The sequence below is a fragment of the Tarenaya hassleriana genome, unplaced genomic scaffold (assembly GCF_000463585.1).
Source record: "Tarenaya hassleriana unplaced genomic scaffold, ASM46358v1 Cleome8, whole genome shotgun sequence".
Classification (NCBI taxonomy): domain Eukaryota; kingdom Viridiplantae; phylum Streptophyta; class Magnoliopsida; order Brassicales; family Cleomaceae; genus Tarenaya; species Tarenaya hassleriana.
In genome coordinates this window covers 4426051-4448319 of record NW_010970490.1, presented here as the reverse complement: position 1 = coordinate 4448319, position 22269 = coordinate 4426051, and the positions used below count along the sequence as shown (strand labels likewise).

Below are 22269 nucleotides of genomic sequence, written 5' to 3'. Positions count from 1 at the left end.
GAGGGAGACATTTGATCCGATAGAAACCGGCTTGTGCAAAGATATGAGTATGTTCCTCATTAACCAAAGATAAATTACCTTGAATAAAATAAAGAGAATGTGAATGTTTATGTCAAGAACACATAAGTAACATGGATCATGGTTTTGTAGGGATATCAAGAGAGTCAAATGAGTGGTTGTCTAGGTTAAATTTTATCTGAATCCATAATCTGGTGGAAGAAATTCCTGAACTGGAACTATGAGCAAACGAAACGTACCAGAATTCTCAGTTCGTGATCCGAAAAAGCAAAACTTTGGGGGGTTAGATCCATAATTAAAACTAAAGGGGAATATTTAGAATTCGTGATAAAAATTGGGGACTTTAAGGTATTTAGTTATTCTTCTATGAATTGACAGTTTTAGCCTCGGAGTTAAAATCAGGGTTTAAATTAGCTTAAGACCCAAACAAGGCCTTAAGATGATGTCATAATTATAATAAAAAAAACCGTCGTTTTCTCACAAGAAAAGCTGCCGAATTCTTGCTTTGAGTTGAGCCCTAACGGGACCGGATCATCCCAATTTCCCCAGCACTGTACGTCGCCGATTTCAATCAGATTCTCTCCGCCGTTTGTCCAATCCCTTTTTCCGGCTGATTTCCTCGGAGGTTTCGGTGGAACCGAAGTGGGTGTACCGGAATTTTTACAGTTTCACCGAACCGATTTCTCGATTCCCTAACCGGTCACGAGCTGCAATAACCGAAGGTTCTTCTCTTTGGTTTTATGTTATACATTTTGTGTTTATAGTTCCAAACGTCTCGTCACTGGGTTTTGGTGTGAATGCTTGGTGTTTTCTGCATGGGTTTTAGAATTTTCGCGTAAAGTCTGCGACTTTTTAGGGTAATCTGGGCATGGAGCGTGAAATCTTCGAGAATGTTGGTCACCATTGGGATTTGATTTCGTTTCTTCGAAATTCGATAGCTTTCTTTTCTGGGTCTCTCTGCTCTGGATCTTGTCATTACTAACACTCTTCTTCGTGGGTTTCATTTATTTCTTCTATTTCCAGTGGCTATCAGTTGTTTCAAAAACGTCGTGCAAAAAGGTAGCTCGAAAACAGTTCATATGGCGATTGGGCGGTTTCTGTTTGATATTGGAGCTGATTCTGGTCCAGCGAATTCTGTTAATCGTGATCAATGATCGATGATCTCCGAGGTTGGACATTGAAGAGCTGTGTCGAGGAAACGAAGAAGGAGATTGACGAAAGGACGGGATTTTCCGTTTTAGTTGAGCAGTTGGACTCCGGAAAAGGTCGAAAACATAATCACCGGTTCTTCATTCTCTCTCTGTAAGAGCTTTTGGAGATACAAATACATATATATGTATTGTGTTAAGAGTAAACAACAATAGGACTTCTCACGACATGAGAGCCATCAGACCAAACAAGAGATGCAGAGGCAAGACCAGAAATGCTCGAGAGACTGTTCCCTGAGACAGTGACTTTGAACGACTGCTTCTCTCCCAACGCTTTGAAAGAGAGTGTCTCAGGCTCAACCTTTACGCTCAGACTCGGATCCCAAGTCACTTGAGCCTTGTACTCGGATTTCGCTGTCCCGACGTTCGTCAAAGTCCTCGAAAACGTGATTTCAGAAGACGGGGAGGGAAAAACTCGGGCCGTCAGTGATGGGTAATTCAGGTCTCGGACCATCGGATTCGATCCTTGAGTGCAGTTCATGTCTTCGCCGGAGATGATCTTGATAGATTCACTGGTGAAGTTCATCGCGCAGAGCATTGTCAAGTAATCCTCCTTTGTTGCTTCGTAGACAAGTCCAGGATTAGCAGCTCCCACTGGATTGATGTATCCTGACCCGTACGCGAACTCAGCTCCTTGGTTGTCAGAAGCTATCATCGGTCGAGCTACACATACACACAGGGAGATATGTTGTAATGCTTGGAGATCAAGAATCGAGAAAAGATGGTTGTGGTAGTTATATACCGGTTGTCATGATAGCTGATCTGATGAAGGAAGGCGACCAGTCGGGATGGAGCGTCTTGATATAGGCGGCTGCTCCAGCGACATGAGGGCAAGCCATCGATGTCCCTGAGAGAAAACGGTAATCTACCCTTCGTGTATCGTCCTTATCGCCCGAGAGTGGGGCCACGGCCGGATAAGCCGCCAGTATATTCACCCCCGGAGCTGTTATATCCGGCTGCGTTTTCATAAAAAGTAGTTTGAAGATCAACTCAGGTGGGGGGAAGTTACGAAAGAATCCTCGAATCTTACCTTCAATATGTCGTCGACGACAGGGTTCGGGCCCCGAGAGGAGAAGGAAGCGACGAGAGGAGCTTTGGCATCATTAGTGACCTCGCTTTTCATTATGGTTCCTTCTGGATTTCTGTCAAAACATTCTGAAAACATTAGGCTTCAGATGAAGAGAGCGAGTTTACATACAGGAAGTATCGAAGTTTCAAGGTCCCAACTCTGTGGAGGTAATGTAAGATATGAGCGTGTTGTAGTCGTTGTCGTCTAAAAGGGAGATGGGAAGAGTTCCGATATCGATACTATCCGTAACGAGATGGATAATAATTCCAATGGCTCCGAGATTTTTAGGTTTCTCAACGCCGCCGTATCCATCACACACCAAGATCTTGTCCTTCACCATGTCCAAGCAATCGCTAACGCAAGCTCTGCACGGACACAAAAAAGGTATGAAAAAGATCCCGAAACCGATCAGAATGATTCTCATTTGAGTTCATAAGGCTGATCTACCTAGCTTGTTCCTCAGTACATATACTCGAAGCGGTTTTCCCATATGCAAAAGGGTATATTTGCCTGTTCAGATCGAAACTATCAATCGATTTTCCCTGTTTTTCGAATGAAGTTAGTCAGTAAAGATGCAACAGTACGATGAAGGAAGCGTTAGTATCGGAGAAATATGTGACTTACGAGTAAAGTCATGCCATCTCCGGTGACAACCTTGGTAACGAATTTTCGATCGGTGTTACCGGCTGCAACGGTTAGAATCCACGGAGAGAAATTAGCAACCGTTCCAAGATTTGGACCGCTGTTACCTGCAGCAGCTACCGTCACAATCCCTTTCTCCATGGCGTGAAAAGCTCCGATGGCGAGAGGATCTTCATGGAAAGGAGCGACTCCTCCCCCTATAGATATCGTTATGATATCGACGCCATCGGCTATAGCATCATCGAACGCCTTCAAGATGGCTGCGGCGTTGCAACCTGCGGGCTCACACACTTTGTATACAGCGATTCTCCCCGAAGGTATGGCTCCTCTTGCTGTGCCTTGTGCTAAGCCGTAGAAACTCGTGTCTTCTACTTTGTTCCCGGCGGCTATGGACGCTGTGTGAGTCCCATGACCTTCAAAGTCCCTCGTAGAATCTAGAACGTAATGCCTTGCTCCGATCACCTTGCTGCAGTTAGCTGAGAAGATAAGCAAATCTATCTTTGTTTCTAGGGGTATCCGGCCTCGACCTCGGTCTCGAGAGACTCGGGTACCCGTTGTCCGGATTGACAAGAGTATTAATGATAATTTTATATTGATATCTACCTAGGTATTTATAAGTACAACTAACATATCACTTATGTAAACGTCGGTTTACTCTTAACCGGTACCCGTAGATAACATTTCCCGGTTCGGAAAAATCCGAACTTGAACCAACAGTCCGGGTACCCATGAGATTGAGTACCCAAAAACCGATAGATCTTGTGAAACAGAAACATAGTGTTTTTACTTGACAATCATGAGAGGTATAGTGTTTTTACTTGTTGCAGGTGAAGTTAAACCCTCCATTGCAGGAACCTTTCCACTTGCTGGGCGGAGAACCTAAGCCTTCGTCCGAGAAACTCGGAGATTCTGGCCAGATTCCGCTGTCAATGACGCCGATTATCGTGTTAGTCTCCACCTCGGGGGCACGTTTGATCTCGTCGTCTACTCCCATGAAATCCCAAGATCTCGTTGTATGAAGCTGGTAAACTCTACTTGGAAAGACAGAAACTATCCCTTCCATGCCTATGATCACATCGTAAAGATCAGAAATGGTTATGGTTATCATCCACGCAAGAGAAAGCAGAGTAAAGGAAAGATCTTTACGGAGAAATCACCAGCAAGTTTCTTGCTTTCAGCTTTGGTGAGCTTAGCGGCAAAACCGTTGAAGCTTCTTCCATAGCTTCTGACAAGAGAATCTCTGACGAAACTGTAAAAAAAAAACAGAGAAGGGATCAAAAGTCACGAGATGACAAAAACGCAGAGCTGCAACAAACGAAGAATGTTCCGGCCTGAAACACTATACTTTAACCCGACAACTCTTTGAAGGAGACTAAGATGGTGAGACATGGGCGAGTAATGGGTCTCTGAAGGAAGCGCTCCCATGTACACGATGTATTCCTGAATCACCAGGACCAAAAAAGATCAGTTTCCCACAAAAAACTAACGTTCGAAACCAATGTTCCAACAAGAAATCGCGACAGAAAACGATCGTAAAACCCGCCTTCTTATCGTCATCTGCTGCTGCAAAGACCGGGGATGATGAGCTCATGAGAAGAGCATTGGAGAGACAGAGGACCAGAAAGATGCATGGAAGGGAAGCCATTGTCGAGATTTTGGAATGACTGGTTCCTGAAGTTGCTGAATGTTTGTTCTTATACAGGAATGACATGAATAAGCATGATCAATGCATTTATGTTGCGGAGATTTTAAATCTTTGGTATTATAGCAAGTTATTCATTGGAGGGTTGATATGGCACTGTGTATTTTCCTCCAATGCTACGATGTTATGACATTAGTAGAAGAAAATTGTGAACATTGACTTAGCCTTCACTTATTACCAAAAGAGAGAGAGTGCACCATGATTTTAGGAGTTTCAAGTTAAGACAGAAACATGTATGGAAGTTATAATGTGTATAAAGACGATTGGATCAGACCAGACAAGAATTGCAGATTCGAAATCAAGAACAATCTTGTATTTTTTTTAATATTATTTGATTTTATTTCTGTTTTAATTAGTCAAATATTGCACCTGTTCTTTGGCATGAGAATATGACAATTAAGGTGAGGATTCCTAGGATTTCAGGATTAGCGGGATTTTATTAGATTGGATTTTTGTCTATGAAAACTTATCAAATCGATGAAATAAACAATCTGAACCTTTTGAAAGTTTACAAATTTTTACTCTCTTTTTTTTTTAAAAAAAAATCCTTTTGTTGCAATAAACAACGGTCTTAATACTTGCATCATGTAAAAAATCTTAATATGTTGGTTTTCGATAACTTTATGAAAACCCACCAGAATTGGATACGGTTTTTACATAATTCACACAATTCGAAATTAATATACACAGATAAGAATTATACATGAATCCATTTTGTAGCGGAATAACTTTGAAGAACAAAGTAAATCGTTGGTTGTTTGTTTTCTCTCTTTCTCTCTAACCTTAATAGATTTTTTATGGATAAAAAATATGAACCAAATGTTCATTATTTATAGGGTAAAGAGAGGAGAATAAACTTAAATACCCATAAACTTCAACACCATAATAAACTCATTTACATCAAAATAGTCAATATATATTGAAGTTTAAAACCCAAAATTCCATGGGCCATTTTATTGTTTATATTTCCAACATTCTCCCACTTGGCCCATGTGATGATTTGATGATCTACAATCTTTAAAACGCGTAATTTTATTGTATTCATCTATCACCGATAACTTTTATTTGAACAACAAACAATTGAATCTTGGCGGTCACACATCAATTTATTTGAATATGATTCCTTCCAAGTATCACAATCGTTTGTCATCCAAAACCTCTTTTATGGCCAGGAATAACTATAAAACAATAATATATATTATCTCCATCAACTTCATGTGTACACAAATAATTTAATGATAATATGACTTTCAATAATAGAAATAAAATTTTATTGAATTCAAAATATCATATATAATGAGAAATTATTACAACAATGACTTATCTATAATGCCCATACGATCAACATGAGCCTTAAAAGTCTTAGGCGGTAGTCCCTTAGTTAATGGCTCCGCTATCATAAAATCAGTACTGATATGCTCAAATGATACTCTTTGTTTCTGCACTTCTTCTTTGACAGATAAGTATTTTATCTTCATATTGTTAGGATTGTCTCAGAAAGGGTATATCAACAAAATCCTCCTTTCCAGCAGAGCATTTATCCATTCTGAATCTTTCTAAGATTTTGTTGATATACCCTTTCTGAGACAATCCTAACAATCCTTATGATCTATTTCAGAATATTTCTATTCCTATCATATAGAATGCATCGCCCATATCTTTCATATCAAAATTCTTAGAAAGAAACACTTTTACATCATGTAAAATTCTCATGTCATTTGCAGCAAGTAAAATATCATCAACGTATAAGATTAAAATCGCATACTTACTCCCATTAACCTTCATGTAGATACATCGATCAACGATATTTTCTACGAAACCATAAGATGTAATGGTATTATTAAATTTAAGATACCATTGTCGGGAAGCTTGTTTTAGTCCATAAATTGATTTTCTCAGCTTACACACTAAATTTTCTTTTCCCGTGGATATAAATCCTTCAGGTTGATTCATATATACTTCTTCCTCTAGATCACCATTCAAAAAAGCAGTTTTAACATCCATTTGATGAAGCTCTAAATCATACTGGGCAACTAAAGCCAATATAATTCTCAAAGAGTCTTTCTTAGAAACCGGAGAGAAAGTCTTTTTATAGTTTGTGCCTTCCTTTTGGGTGTAACCTTTGGCAGCAAGTCGGGCTTTATACCTTTCGATATTACCACGTGAGTCAAGCTTGGTCTTAAAAACCCATTTACAGCCGACTTTCTTTGCACCTTCTGGTAAATCTACTAAGTCTCAGACATTATTATCGTTCATGGATTTTAATTCTTCTTTCATGGCATCAAACCATTTTCCAGAATTACAACTATTCATGGCTTGTTGAAATGTAGACGAGTCATTATCAATGCTTAAGTCACATTCATGTTCTAGAGCATAAACCACATAATCATCTGAGATCGCAGATCTCCTTTCCCTTTCAGATCGTCTCAAGATGATCGGTGGTTCATTAATCTCCTCTGGTACCGTGACTGGTTCATTAATAATGCTCTCATTATGTGGATTTTCGACATGCTCTTGTTGTACTGGAATATCACGAGACGTTGATTTGAATTTTGGTACAAGAACAACAGAAGGGATATCCGGTGTGAAAACATTATCTCGGATCTCTTCTATGCTAACTTTTCGTGATTCATCACTCCCACTGATTTGACCATTTTCAATGAACATTGCATTGTCAGTCTCTATAATTCTCGTACTATGGTTAGGACAATAAAATATAAATCTTTTAGACTTTTCTGGATAACCAATGAAAAATCCACTGATTGTCCTAGGATCAAGCTTCTTTTCATGTGGATTGTACACTGTTATTTCTGCTTGGCAACCCCAAACATGCAGGTGCCTTAAACTCGGTTTTCTCCCTGTCCACATTTCATAAGGTGTTTTAGGGATTGCTTTGCTAGGAACCCGATTAAGCAAATAAGTTGTTGTTTTTAATGCATACATCCACAATGAGAGAGGAAAAGAGCTATTACTTATCATGCTCCTAACCATATTCATTAATGTACGATTTTGTCTTTCTGCTACACCATTTTGTTGCGGTTACCAGGCATTGTGTATTGTGCACAAATACCCTTACTTTCGAGGACTTTCGCAAATGGACCTGGACATTGTCCAGTCTCATTATATTTTTCATAATACTCTCCACCTCTATCGGATCTCACAACTTTAACCCTTTTATCTAACTGCCTCTCAACCTCATTGATGAACACTTCAAGTATGCACTACAAAAAAATCCTCGAATTCCAACGAATTTTCCAACGGATTTTCAACGGTTTTCAACGGCGTTTCAACGACGATTTCCGTTAAAATTCCGTTGAAAATTTCCAACGGGTATCCGTTGAAAACACCCGATGGAAATTTTTAACGGAATTTTCAACGTATTCAATTGAAAAATTGGGTTGGAAATTTCCAACGGTATTTCCAACGGATTAACGTTGGAAAAATCGGTTGCAAAGCTTTAACGGAGTTCCAACGGATGTTTGTTAGAAAACAATTACAACGGACTTCCAACGGATGCCGGTTGGAATATTTTTTGGAAATTTTTAAAAAAAATTCCAACGGAATTCCAACGGATGCTGGTTGAAAATTCCGTTGTCGGGGTCGGGTCGGGAATATGTTTCGAATTTTCGTTGGAAAATTCCAACGGAATCCGGTTGAAAATTCCGTTGGAAAATTCCAACGGATTGCGGTTGGAAATTTCGTTGGAATTTTCCAACCGAAATTGCGGTTGGAAATCCGTTGGAAAATTCCAACGGAAAAATTCGTTGAAATTCCGTTGAAAATTCCAATGGTTTTCCAACGGACACCGATTTCTAACGACGAAATTCCAACGGATAAATCCGTTGGAAATCCGTTGGAAACGTTAATTTCCAACGGATTTACCCGTTGGAAATGACCATTTTTTTTGTAGTGATGTTCACAGATTGAGATTTATCATGCAGAAGATAAGTGTAACCATAACGTGTGTAATCGTCGATAAAAGTAATAAAGTACCTTTCTCCACCCCACGTGGAAATATCAAAAGGACCACAAATATTAGTGTGAATTAATTCTAGAAGCTGAGTGCTTCTTGTGGCCGCTTTCTTTACAGTATGTTTTGTCTGCTTTCCTTTGATGCATTCTATACATACCCCTAAGTCATTAAAATCTAAACATGGTAAAATTTCATTCTTCACCAATCTTGTTAACATTTCTTTGGATATATGACCTAATCTTTGATGCCACAATAAAGCCGAACTTTCATTATTAGGTGCACTACGTTTAACGCCCATAATATTTTCAACATCAAACAAGGATTCTGAAAACTTTCTATCAAGATTAAAACGATAAAGACTATCCATTAAAATACTAAAACCGAAAATGTGTTCATGTTTATGTAATTGAAAAATACCAGAACCGAACTTAACAGAAAAACCCATCAAGTCCAATTTTCCGATAGAAACAAGATTTCTTGCACACTCAGGAACATAAAGACATCCTTCAAGAACTAGGTGAAAGTCGGTGTCTAAGACCAATATATAAGTCTCAATGCCTTCTATCTGTGCTTTCATCTTATTCACCATGACCACGTGTCATTCAGGTCCTTTTATGGTTTGGATCATACTGAATCCTTGTTTAATATGAGAAACGTGAGTAGTAGCACCTGAATCTAACCACCAAGTATTATTGGGCACTTCAATAACATTCGATTCAAAGCAAACTAAAATATTATGTTTACCTTTGCTTTCGAACCATCCCTTTCTTTTCTGACAATCTTTCTTAATGTGTCCAGTCTTTTTACAGAAAAAACATTTGACTTCTTTCCGGACTTGGCTTACATTATCTTTTATTGGAGCCTTATCCTTCTTTTTGCCATTTTTTCCTGGTTTTCTTTTATTGTTGTCAGCATTATTTTGAACTGTAAGATGAACAAAATGTTCTTTCATCTTCTTTAATCTCCCTTCCTCCTGTATGAGCATAGCCTTCAATTCCTGAAAGTTCTATTTTTCCTTGATGGTGTTATAATTCACCTGGAACTGACCAAACTCAATAGGAAGAGAGTTAATGATGAACTGGGCTAGAAATGTCTCATTAACATCCATTCCCATATCTTTCAACTTTGCCACCATATTAGACATGTTAGTCACATGATCATGAATAGGCTGAGACCAGTCAAACTTTTTCGTAGTCAGCTCGCTCATGAGACTTCCTACAATCGACTTGTCAGCCAGATCCGAGTGAGAATACTCCTTAACCTTTCGCATAAATTCCTTTACACTTTCAGTTTTAGGCACCGATGGCTTAACACTTTCTGCCATAGTGATCCTTATCAAGTTCAAACACAACCTATTTGATCGCTCCCAGGAATAGAAGTTAATCCTGTCACTTTCTGAGCTTTCATCTGTTATGGATGTTGGCTTTTCATTCAATAATGCATGATTCATATCACTGAAACCCAAATAAAATTGGATCTGTTCAGACCAGTCTGCATAGTTAAGCCTGTTGAACTTAACAATTTCATTGCCAGAAACCATAAAGTTAAGTGAAGCTGAAATTTTATAAATATTTATCCATTAGTATTTCAAGAGTAACAATAATATGTACCAAAATTCAGCTTTGGGTAATATTTCAATACATACATATAATAATTGATACAAAATATGCTTTAATGGACATCATAATACTACCAGTTAAATAAGAATGCAATCTTTGGACATACATACTTATTAACTAAAATTATGTCCCTATAATATTATTAATCATATGCATTGATCCATCTTTGGATGATCTAATATCAATATGATAAATAATTATAATTGTTCAATTATTTATTTTATGTCATACATTAGCATCCTTTTATTATGAACAATTAGAACATGCATATTTGGTTTGAATATTTATTTTAATCTAAACTAGGTCACTTTGGTGACTAACAAGTTTAGACTGTAAAACAAATCAAAAGATTTTTAACTTCCATATAATATGTATCTACATAGTTAATTTCAAAGTATATAAACTATTATCCATACAAATTACTATATGGCATATTAATACATAATATATATACTTATATGAAGATACAAAAATAATAATAATACATATTGATATGTATTATAAAACATATAAGTTATCAATATTAATATTTTATTATAAATTTATTAATTTATTTAAAACTATCTTCATTGTTCAAACTTAGAACTCACATTGATTTAATTAAAATGATCTTTGATGTCGTTAATATTTGCATGATATTTTATAACTTTATGTTTACTTTTCATGCACGTATGTTTTTGTGCTCATATATTCAAGATATATATATATATTGCTATTATTATATAACAAATACGAATATTCATATATACTAATTCATATATATATATATCTGCTTTAATTTATATTACTATAATCTTTGACGATACATAAAAAAAATGTATCCATATATTATGCATATTAAAATTCCGAATCTGTAATCGATGAATTATGATTAAAAAAACGCTCTCTGATACCAAATGTAAAAAATCTTAATCTGATGGTTTTCGATAACTTTATGAAAATCCACCAGAATTGGATACGGTTTTTACATAATTCACACAATTCAAAATTAATATACATGTCAGATAAGAATTATATCTGAATCTATTTTGCAGCGGAATAACTTTGAAGAACAAAGTAAATCATTGGTTGTTTGTTTTCTCTCTTTTCTCTCTAACCTTAATAGATTTTTTATAGATAAAAAATATGAACCAAATGTCCATTATTTATAGGGTAAGGAGAGGGAATAAACTTAAATACCCATAAACTTCAACACCATAATAAACTCATTTCCATCAAAGTAGTCAAGGAAGTTTAAAACCCAAAATTCCATGGATCATTTTATTCTTTATATTTCCAACACATGTTTCTTAGATTTCTATAAATTTCTTTTTTTGTAACAATATATAACAAAGACATTCTGTGAATCTTCAAAAAGAGCAAAGGGAACTTAAAGCTTCAAGCTTTTTCTTTCTTTATTCAACAAAGTTTGGTAAACACCATGAACATAAGCAGCATCAATGGCATGTTTTCGTTATCATCGTCATCATCATCATCGGTTGCTTACACGCTAATTGCTCCGAGACTTGAGTTCCTTCACTCTCTCCTCCGTCGCCTTCAACGCTTTCCCGTAGACAACAATCAACTGCAGCAACGGATTAAAATGAACGGTCTCAGGCAAATCACGAGGCGAAATGGTCAAAAGAGAGGCAGGAGGAGGAATCTTAAAGGGTTTTCACCTCTTCGATCTCTTCAGGGGTGATTATGAGAGGCGGGGACATCATTACGCTATCACCTCCCCCCCGAACTATCATCCCGTGTTTTTGGCACTCGGCCCCGAAATACGCACCAATACCTGCAAAGACCGATCCAAACATGACCGATCACACGGGGAATGAGGTTACAGGAAATGGGTTTTTTCCCGCAAACGAAGAAGAGCCAGAGACTTACCCCAATCCGGTGGAAACGGCTCGTTGGGAGATTTGTTGTCTACAAACTCGGTCCCGAGGATCAAACCCGTTCCTCTTATCTGCATAAACAATACATTACTAAACCCGCGAATGCTTCCAACCGCTAGAAGAAGAAAAATTAGCAAACTTTAGATATTTGATACCTCTCCAATAACAGGACTGCTAGAGAAAGCTTTCAGACCATCTTGAAATCTCGGGGCAACGCTACTTACATACTCGGCAATGTTTCTCTCCCTGCAAAGGAAGAACTGTCAAGGATGTATCGAAAACCCAAATCTCGAACAAACTGGTGCGGTCTTGTCAGTTTTTACAAAACATGGACTCAAATTCTTGATCTGCCATGCAATTACAACAGCGCTCAGAAACATTCTTCCTAGGGGTAAATGCCTACTGAACTGACACACTTAAGCTTCAGCTCTGACAGTTTTCAAAACTTTCGGCAAAACACAACTTAAATCCATTTTATTAGAGACGAATACAGAGTGAAGACACGTACTTGTAAAACTTTAGCGTCTCAATGACAACAGCACAGGCGACAGGATGGCCAGAATAAGTAAACCCATGCGAAAAAGAACCTGACAGGAGAAGTGTTAGCAGAAACATCTTCAGATCACACAGCTCTGGTCACTTTCCCTTGTCTGGATATTGTTTTTAAAGTACCTAGCTTGTTGCTTTGGGAATAAATGACATCTGCTACCTCTGGGCTCATAAGAATGGCTCCAATGGGCATATATGCAGAAGAGAGAGCCTGCGTATTAAATGAAAAATTACATTAAAAGATCTCGGTGGAATTATGTCAAATGGAACGGACGAGCTTAATGCTTTGGAATGTAAATTTCACCTTAGCCAAAGACACGAGATCTGGCTTGATGTTGTATTTGTCACATCCGTACATCGTCCCAAGCCTTCCGAATGCACATATCACCTGAAAAAGTGAGTAAAAAAGATAAAATTACCTGAATAAGGATCGATCTGTGCAGAGCGGAGCGTAAAGATCTTTGACATGAATGATAATTCACCTCGTCAGCGATGAACAGGATATCATATTTCTTAAGGACAGCTTGGACCTGAAGAACAGAGAAAACCTCTTATCAATAAAAGGAAACAGGACAGAGTAAAGCCTCCAAGGTAGGTAGCTAGGTATCATATTCATAAAAAAAACTCACCTTTTCAAAGTAGGTTGCAGGTGGAGGAATCACTCCCCCGGCTCCCATGACTGGCTCAGCGATAAAAGCAGCAATCTTGAGAGAAGATTGATTTTGCATTAGCTTGAGATGCTCAAAGACTATGATGTATGAGCAAAAGAACAATAGAATTGACTTACTGTTTCAGGTCCTTCTTTGATGATAAGATCCTCTAAATTCTTGGCTAATCTTGTCGAGAATTCCTCCTCCGTCTCATCTGAACACGCATTTTCCAAGGTAAAAAAACCGTAGAGCTCATTTGCTTAAGAAAATGCAAGTGAGGAGAATAAAGACCTGGAAGATGATGACGCCAGTAATGAGGGCAATCGGTATGTAGCACAAACGGTGCCGGCAAATCAAACTTCTGGTGAAGTGCTGGAAGGCTGGAAGCAACAAGTTATGTTTTGTCAGAGAAACAAGTCTTTATCGTATTTAAGAAGAAATATTGATGTGTGAAGAAGTAAGGTTGTCACCTTACCCAGACAAACTTGCTGATATCAGAGTGGAACCATGGTACCTGAATTCATAATACATCATTGTAAGCACTCTGAGATTTTACGAAAACAGATAAACAAAAGACAAAGTAAATATCCTCTCTCACGATTCCGCTCGTGCAATAATTTTTTTCTTCTCGGGCCTTCCAAGGGATTATTGTAATACCAAACGAGCTTCACCTGCATTATACATAAACGAGATTATCAAACATAGGTCCCGGTGACTTGGGAAATGGATGACTGAGTGTTAAAATAATATAGAGAGATAAAGGTTTTGTAAATAGTTATGAAACCTGTGTATCGTTGGCCTCTGATCCACTGTTTGTAAAGAAAGCTTTAGCCATCTTTTTAGCTGTAAACGTTTCTAAAAGATCCTTAGCAAGATCCTGAATATCGCAGGGAAAACATCATCACAATCAATGGCAAACCCATGAGGAATTCTTTGATGAACCATTATTATAAAGCATATCATGCTGCACCCGATAGAAGCACAGACAACATGATCACGTTACTACGTGAATGAATCCAACCCACAAGACAAAAATTGAAAGGAACCCATCGGAGTTACCAGAGAAGGTTTTGTAGTACGGTTCCAAAAGGAGTGGTAAAATGGCAAGGTATCCAGTTGTGCAGTAGCAGCAGCAACAAGCCGTGGCTCATTTCCTCCTGAAAGATTTTTTGTGCATCAATCTTGGAATCAGGCAGCAGAACAGAAATGTCAACAGATAATTTCGGAAGCAGGATCGATCAGAAATACCTAGAGCGGTACACCATAAACCAGCAAGAGCATCAAGATACTTCTTCCCATGATTATCATACACATAGCTACCCTGGAAATGTAAGAAGATGAAGCATGTTAAACCAAAACAAGCCAATGGGTCGTTTCCTCTGATCAGTATCCATGGTGGTGATGCCAATCAAAAGATGGTTTTTTCGACATGTACCTCAGATTTCTCTATGACCAAGGGGTCCAAATCAGCAGTCTGCCATCCAGCTGTGAATGGTGCAAGCATATCATGACCTTTATACCTGACAAAAGGTTTTACAGAGTGATAAGAAAACATTTCCACAGTTCATGTTTTCCTTAAAAAGTTCAACACAATTGTCAATCCATCCCCTTGAGATTCGCCATTCTTATACTTAGCATGATTCCAAGCGCAAAGTGGAAAGCAGAAGCATCAGAAATGAATATGCAACTCACCCCACCGGACTTTGCTTCTCTTGAGATGCCTCTGTACTGAAGAATCTCGAGGTGCAACTCCCAGGAATAAATTTGACAGAAGCAGCATTCCTGCTGTAGAAATTAACCTGTCACGACAGGGGAAAATGTTGAGCATTTCAGACAGATTCCCACAAGTGAAACTAGGAATCGCATCAACATCAACTCTCAGAATGTTATGAATTGTTCCTCCATACCCATGATCCAACGAATTTACTCCAATAAAGAGAATTATCGATTTGGTGATTGGGAAAGAAACGAAATTTATCAAGAAAAAGGGAGCCATCTCCTCCGGGAAGGTTGGAATTTTAAAATTTCTCTTGACCCATCTCACAAAACCCAGATTTAGCTCACGCAAAATCAGAATCTGGAAGAAAACAGCGAATCGATCTTGAAAAGGAGGAGACTTTCAGCTTTAACAAAACGACAAAAGTCAAGCCATCACAAATGATTTCACCTAGAAAGAAGAAGAACGCGATCTATCAAGGAACCAGATAATCGAGTAGGAAACATAACGATCTCCAAAAAACAAAGAAAAACCTGAGAACTACGCGCCAAGCGGAAGAGCCTGTTGATCACCGCCATTTTCTTACGTCGAAGCTCTCGGACAGGAACGAGAGACACCCAGGACACAGAAACAGAAACAGAGACAGAGACAGGGAGAGGCAGATCAAAATGGAGGATCTCGATCCCGCTTTCTCGGAGGGAGGGCGAGATTGATTTGAAAACGGAGAAGAGTAAGAGGCAAAGGAGATAATTTGATTGATAATTTATATTTTGAATGGGATAATATTTTTTTTTGTGAAGAGTCATGTGGATGACAATAAGTAGAATAGTAAAGATATTATCCACGTGACTAAAAAAATATATGGACCTTAAATAGTTTTATTTTAGTTTTAAATTAAAATATAATATATTTTTTTGAATTTTTAATTTATATTTTTAAATCAAAATGATATTTTTTTAAATGTTGAGATAATCGATAATAAATTTTAAATAAATATCAATCGGTTCGACTTTAGTTTCGATTTTTATTAAAAATTTATTATTATTAAAAAATTTGGTTTTTTCAGTTTTGTTAAATTTGGTTCGATTTCAAAAAATTCGATTTTGTAAAAATAATACCGTTAAAAAATTTAAAACGTTTTTTTTTTTAAGGATCGATTCTTCGAAAAAGAAATGAAATGTCCACCCCTAAACAAATAGTTGATGGATAACTGCAAACTATAATTGTAGTCATCTATATTAATTAATAAACCTAAAAATATCGGGATACAAACTTGAAAAGGTATAAGAATTTGTGTGGAAAAATTGATACAAAGAATCGATTAAAGGTATTGATTTAAACATTTATATTGCACCTATTTAGCCTTAATATTAATTTATTTTACTGAAATTATAAACAAATGGTCTAATAAAAAATTATATTGTAGTCAATGATTTTCATAAAGAATATTTGCATATTCATCTTTACTCGACTATATATATTATATTAATATTTATATTCAGTTGACTAGCAAATTAATATACTCAATAAAAAAATTATAAAGATAATTCATCGTCTAAAATAAATTTATTTTTGAAGTAGTTATTTTTCTCTATTGTAATGTTAATAATATAAGTTTTTTGCTATTATTTATTATTTGTAGAATCAAAACTTTTACTTTATTCTCACGAAAATATTAAATTATACTTTTAACCAAAAAATATTAAATTATACAAGATATTATAAAATTAACAAAAAAAATAATATATTAATTTAAAAATATCAAATGAATATATAAATTCCATCGTAACTATTAACATTTCAATTTATGAAAAATATCATCAAGAAATATGATAAATAGTTTTTTAACTAACATTTGTATTTTGTGTTAACTCCCATCAAGATTTGCATTGAATGTATTTATTAACTAATAAAAATAAAATGATATACCTCTTCATCTAATAGAAAATTGTCCAAATTCACCAATATTCCATACTTGGATCATTTTCTATTTGTAGCGTTAAACACCGTATAGGTCAAAAACGGTTTAATGTTTAAAAATACGATGACTAAATTCAATATCACAGAGTTAAAAAATATTTAAGTGTTTAAATTGTCCTACAATAGAATGTTATATCCGTGTTTGCATTTGAAGAATATTAATTAAGTTAATTAATTTTGTATTCTTGCATTTTTCTTACCTAATACAATTGAAGAATAGTTTGTATACACATTCTGAAGCGGGGGTCATTCTGGACGACCAAACCGTTTGGGAGTTTATCATGGAATATGAGGAAGCTAATAAAGCAGAAAGATAAGGCGAGGGGCTTTGTCCGAAGCGTGCTAGGCAATGGTCCAACAACGAGCTTTTGGTATGACCATTGGAGCGGTCTGGGCCCGCTTATTGACTACATCGGGGAGCAAGGACCGAGATTATTGCGAGTACCCATTCACGCCAAGGTGATTGATGCAACTCGAGACGGAAGATGGGAGCTGCCAGGGGCAAGAACGCATGAGATACAAAACCTGCATGTCGAGCTTATGCGGACCCAGGTTCCGTCTGTGGATAACAACCAAGATAGGTACTTATGGAAGCAAAACGATAACACTTTTGATTCTAAGTTCTGCAGCTCAAGAACATGGAAACTGATCCGACAATCCTCCCCGAAAGTAGCTTGGTGGAAGCTAGTTTGGTTTAAGCAAGCAGTGTCGAGATACGCCTTCATGCAGTGGGTAGCAATCCAAGGGAGGCTACCTACAAGGGACAGATTGAGGCATTGGAATCGAATACAAAGCGCCATATGTGTATTATGTAACCAGGAAGATGAAACACACGATCATTTGTTTTTTAGATGCCGCTATAGCAAGGAAATTTGGCTGTCTTTAGCAGGAAAAATCTGGTCGAATCCTCCGGTAGAGCTCGCGGGATGCCAAGTCTGGTTGAGCCGCATCTCGGGGCCAGACACAGTTAGCCGAAGAACATTACTAAAAATACTAATTCAACACTCTCTCTATGAAATCTGGAAGGAAAGGAACTCTCGGATCTTCCAGAACTCGACTGCTACAGCTCTAATGCTCAGACATCGAATAGACCGATCTGTCCGAAGCACTCTGTTATCGCTCCAACAGGTATGCGACTGCGAAAGCAACAACCTACTCCAGAAGTGGTACTCCCTAACTCTTTACCGAGACGTACGAGTATAAGTGCTGATTTGATATGTAATTTATTCCTTTGTAAGGTTTTTTGGCGTAAGTTTTATGTGTGGATCGAGGATCCTGGACTATGTACCATCCCTTTTTGATAAATATACCCAAATTTCATAAAAAAAAAAGAATAGTTTGTATTTTTATTAAAATGAAAATCTTTTAAATATTTGTTAATATTACAAATTAAATAGTAGAACACGGAAACTTAAAATCGGAAGGAAAATGTAGTAATATAGTCAAGATTATCATTATTAAGGTTTTAATATGATGTAATTTGAAATATTAATTTGGTTGGGTAAGAATCCCTTAAATGTCGTTGGATTTTTATTTTGAATATTTTTTAAAAACTTATCGAGTTGGATGTGACACCCGAATCCCGTATCCCGTGAACATGATATGCCACATGGACAAAATCAATAAAATATAATAAAACCGAAAGTACGGGAGATTAAAAATCATTTTACATAAAAGTACGCAGTGTAATAACACATATCACACGTCTCTTAAAAATAACACATGTCCAAAAACGTAATTTAAACACAACCGTCTTCACATGGAACCTTGTTCCACAGTCCAAAACACACGAAAGAAAGATAAAATGTTCGTACATAATAATACTTTTCCCATGTCGTCGTCGTCCAAAGTACGCTACTCGTGCTCCTCGGGATCTGAAAAATTCAACAACGGAGGACTAAGCATAATGCTTAGTGAATGGCTCGGGTTGAGCCTGGAAAGCCCATTCTCATGGAGAACGGTGCCAACTAATCTCTCAACACAAGAATTCCTTATTTTATCCAATTAACGTTTCCTCAATAGTCCTTTTTAATTTATTATCATTTTCTATACATTTTCGATATCTGATGGTACTGACTCAAGTCGTCAACCGGCATCATCAGATACCATTTCCTATCGGTATCATCTAGTACTGACTCTATTCGTCTACCGGTACTAGATTCCACCCTGCTTCTCTATAATAGTACTGACTCCACTTCGTCAACCGGTACTATTACATAGACGACCACACAGATTCACCAGTACTGACTCCACGTCGTCTACCGGTACTAGCTTCACTAAACATTTCTATAACGGTACTGACTCATCTTCGTCGACCGACACCGTTATGGGAACGTCCACCCAACAACACCAGTACTGACTCCACATCGTCAACCGGTACTGGTGTTTCATTTCGGTAGTAGCACTGACTCCAAGTTCGTCAACCGGTACTACTACAGAAACCACCCACATCCAGTGCTGACTCCAAGTCGTCAACCGACACTGGTTCCATATCCACACGCCCCCGTACTAGTACTGACTCACGTCGTCAACCGGTACTAAGTACGGGATCCATCAACCGTTCAATCACATGCATCACAACACAATTATTTATCCATTATTTCTATATCATCACTTCCGAATTTTTCTCTTAGATTTACCCTTAGTGTTCACTTCGATTTGCGGTTCGCTTCTTTCCCTTTTTATGCATTCTTATCCTTTTTACATTCGTTCGACATACTTGTTTTATCATTTTTCTTTGATTATATCTTAACACCGTATTCTAGTTTAATCCATTTGAACTTATAGTCGGGGTGCAGCTAGTACGTGGACCGAACGGTCCAGCCATTTTGGGATTTTTCACTATTCATGTTGCCTGGACCGGTCGGTCTAGAGACAGACCATCTGGTCTAGGCGTTTAAACCGTTTAGTTCAATTTTTACCCCTAGACCGATCGGTCTTGGCCTAGACCGGTCGGTCTAGGTCATTTTCGGACCGATCGTTCGTTTATGTCTCAGACCGGCCGGTCCAGTCCTAGACCGATCGGTGACCGTGTGGACCGGTCGGTTCAGTTCAGCTCAACTCATTTGTTGTCTATGTCCCAGACCGGTCAGTCCAGACCCTGGACTGGTCGGTCTGGAACCTGGACTTCGCGAATTCCAGTCCGATTTTCGCCATTTTTGCCCAAATTTTGATCCGATTTTGATTCCGATTGTTACCCACTCATTATTTAACTTATCTAGGTTCTTAACTCTTGCAGAATCTCACAAACACAATCCGAACCACTCACCTCGGATTTCTGTGAGATGTGTTTTTCTCCGAGCTTGTGCGAGTTCTATAGGTCTTCTTAGACTCTGAAACTTCCGAGGAACCTCCTTGGGATTCCCTCTACAGTTTTCCGAGCTAGTTGTGCCTCGGTTCTCCCCGATTTCCTCCCTTTTTCTCTGTTTTCGATGACCTCGTTTCTGGGTTGCAGAATGGTGACATTCACCTGTTGGAGTCGGTTAAAAGCCCGATTTTGGGGAGATTTCGGACCCGAAAATGGGGCAGAGAGCCAATCCATGTTGCATACAACACAATGAGTGGCAGCCGACGGCGCAGGGGCCACTTTTCTCGTGGAAAAATCTCGGTCAAAAGTTGAAGAAAGTCAGCATTTTTCGGCGTTTTCCTACCCCAGACCCTAGACCGTCTGGTCTGGCCCTGGACCGTCCGGTCTGGCTAGCGAACATGTAGACCGATCGGTCTGCACTCTGGACCGGTCGGTCTTGGGCAATTTTTCGTCTTTTCTCTGTTTTTTCTCTGGACTGATCGGTCTAGACCCTTTTTTTCTTCGTTTTTCAGACGTTTTCGACGTGTTCTAGCCCCACTTGTCCCCCTTGGTTCGATATTTATATCAATCACCTTGTATTTTAGACGTTTTACCCTATTTTATTCCCGAAATTATATTTAATTAATTATTCGGAAATCGGGGTATTACATTGGGTCTTGAAGTGTATATTTTATATGAAAAGTTATTCCGGAATTAGTCTTATTACGGTTTGTATGAGTCTTCAAAATAATATTTTTTAAAGTGTTGAGATAAGCGATAATGGATTTTAAATAATATCAATCGGTTCGACTTTAGTTTCGATTTTTATTAAAAATTTCTTATTTTAAAAAAATTTTGTTTTTTCAGTTTTGTTAAAATTTGGTTCGATTTCAAAATTTTCGATTTTGTAAAAATAATACCGTTAAAAATTTTAAAATATTTTTTTATAGGATCGATTCTTCGAAACAGAAATAAAATATCCACCCCTAAAAAAATAGTCGATGGATAACTGCAAACCATAATTGCAGTCATCTGTATTAAGTAATAAACCTAAAAATATCGAGATACAAATTTAAAAAGGTAGAAAAATTTGTGTGAAAAAATCGGTACAAAGAATCGATTAAAGGTATTGATTTAAACATTTATATTGCACCTATTTAGTCTTTCATTTATTTTACTGAAATTATAAACAAATGTCTAATAAAAAATTATATTATAGTCATAATTTTCATAAAGAATATTTGCATATTCATCTTTATTCGACTATATATATTATATTAGTATTTATATTTAGTTGACTAGCAAATTAATATACTCAATGAGAAAAAATTATAAAAATAATTCAATTGTCTAAAATAAAATTATATTTGATATAGTTAGGGATGTCAATTAAGTCCGGAGCCCGAAACCCGGCCCAAGCCCGCCCGAAATTATAAGGACATGGGCCTTAAAAATGTAGACTCATTAAACTTCGGGCTTTCGGGCCTCGGGCCAAATGGACTACGGGCCGGTCGGGCCGGGCCAGTCGGGTCTCGGGCCGGGCTTGAGGCCCGTTAACAAATTATATTTGATATAGTTAGGGATGTCAATTAAGTCCGGAGCCCGAAACCCGGCCCAAGCCCGCCCGAAATTATAAGGACATGGGCCTTAAAAATGTAGACTCATTAAACTTCGGGCTTTCGGGCCTCGGGCCAAATGGACTACGGGCCGGTCGGGCCGGGCCAGTCGGGTCTCGGGCCGGGCTTGAGGCCCGTTAACTTTTTTTTTGTTTTTTCTAACATTCTTTTCTAAACCAAAGTATTACCTCTCTATACTTATAAATATGTGTGCATATATATATATATATACATATATATATATATATATATATATATATATATTTGAACCAAATGATGAACTTTTATATCTTGGTTCCAATTAAACTTTTTAAAGTGACGGGAGTTTTGAATTTCTTAACCATATTACATCATATATATATA

General features: G+C 37.5%; 2 protein-coding genes across 2 annotated transcripts; both read right to left on the bottom strand.

The window, feature by feature from the left end:
- Positions 1-1043: 1043 nt before the first annotated feature.
- On the bottom strand, positions 1044-4582 carry LOC104803013 (subtilisin-like protease SBT4.2). The gene is made up of 11 exons (XM_019201154.1): positions 4481-4582; positions 4283-4377; positions 4095-4186; positions 3793-4002; positions 3643-3695; positions 2920-3540; positions 2743-2837; positions 2454-2660; positions 2257-2368; positions 1969-2182; positions 1044-1889 (listed from the first exon to the last, which is right to left on the bottom strand). The coding sequence occupies exons 1-11, from the start codon at positions 4580-4582 to the stop codon at positions 1363-1365; spliced, it is 2328 nt and encodes a 775-aa protein (XP_019056699.1). The 3' UTR covers positions 1044-1362.
- A 7006-nt stretch (positions 4583-11588) lies between these two features.
- Positions 11589-15771, bottom strand: LOC104803009 (gamma-aminobutyrate transaminase POP2, mitochondrial-like). Its single transcript, XM_010526861.1, is given in 20 exon segments — positions 11589-11795; positions 11890-12005; positions 12101-12179; positions 12264-12354; positions 12617-12695; positions 12781-12868; positions 12962-13045; positions 13140-13187; positions 13287-13361; positions 13445-13521; positions 13599-13687; positions 13783-13821; positions 13906-13951; positions 13954-13978; positions 14092-14184; positions 14367-14464; positions 14556-14628; positions 14743-14827; positions 15000-15106; positions 15558-15771. Coding segments are annotated over 20 exon segments (1512 nt in total). The 5' UTR covers positions 15603-15771; the 3' UTR covers positions 11589-11720.
- Positions 15772-22269: the final 6498 nt, after the last annotated feature.

Excerpts from the sequence above, each read along its gene's own strand:
- LOC104803013 (XM_019201154.1), bottom strand. The coding sequence starts at position 4,582 with ATGGCTTCCCTTCCATGCATCTTTCTGGTCCTCTGTCTCTCCAATGCT. Across the intron at positions 4,003-4,094 it reads TGAAAGCAAGAAACTTGCTG|GCATGGAAGGGATAGTTTCT; the intron begins GTGATTTCTCCG and ends ATGTGATCATAG. Across the intron at positions 3,541-3,642 it reads TACCCGGACTGTTGGTTCAA|GTAGATATCAATATAAAATT; the intron begins GTTCGGATTTTT and ends ATAAATACCTAG.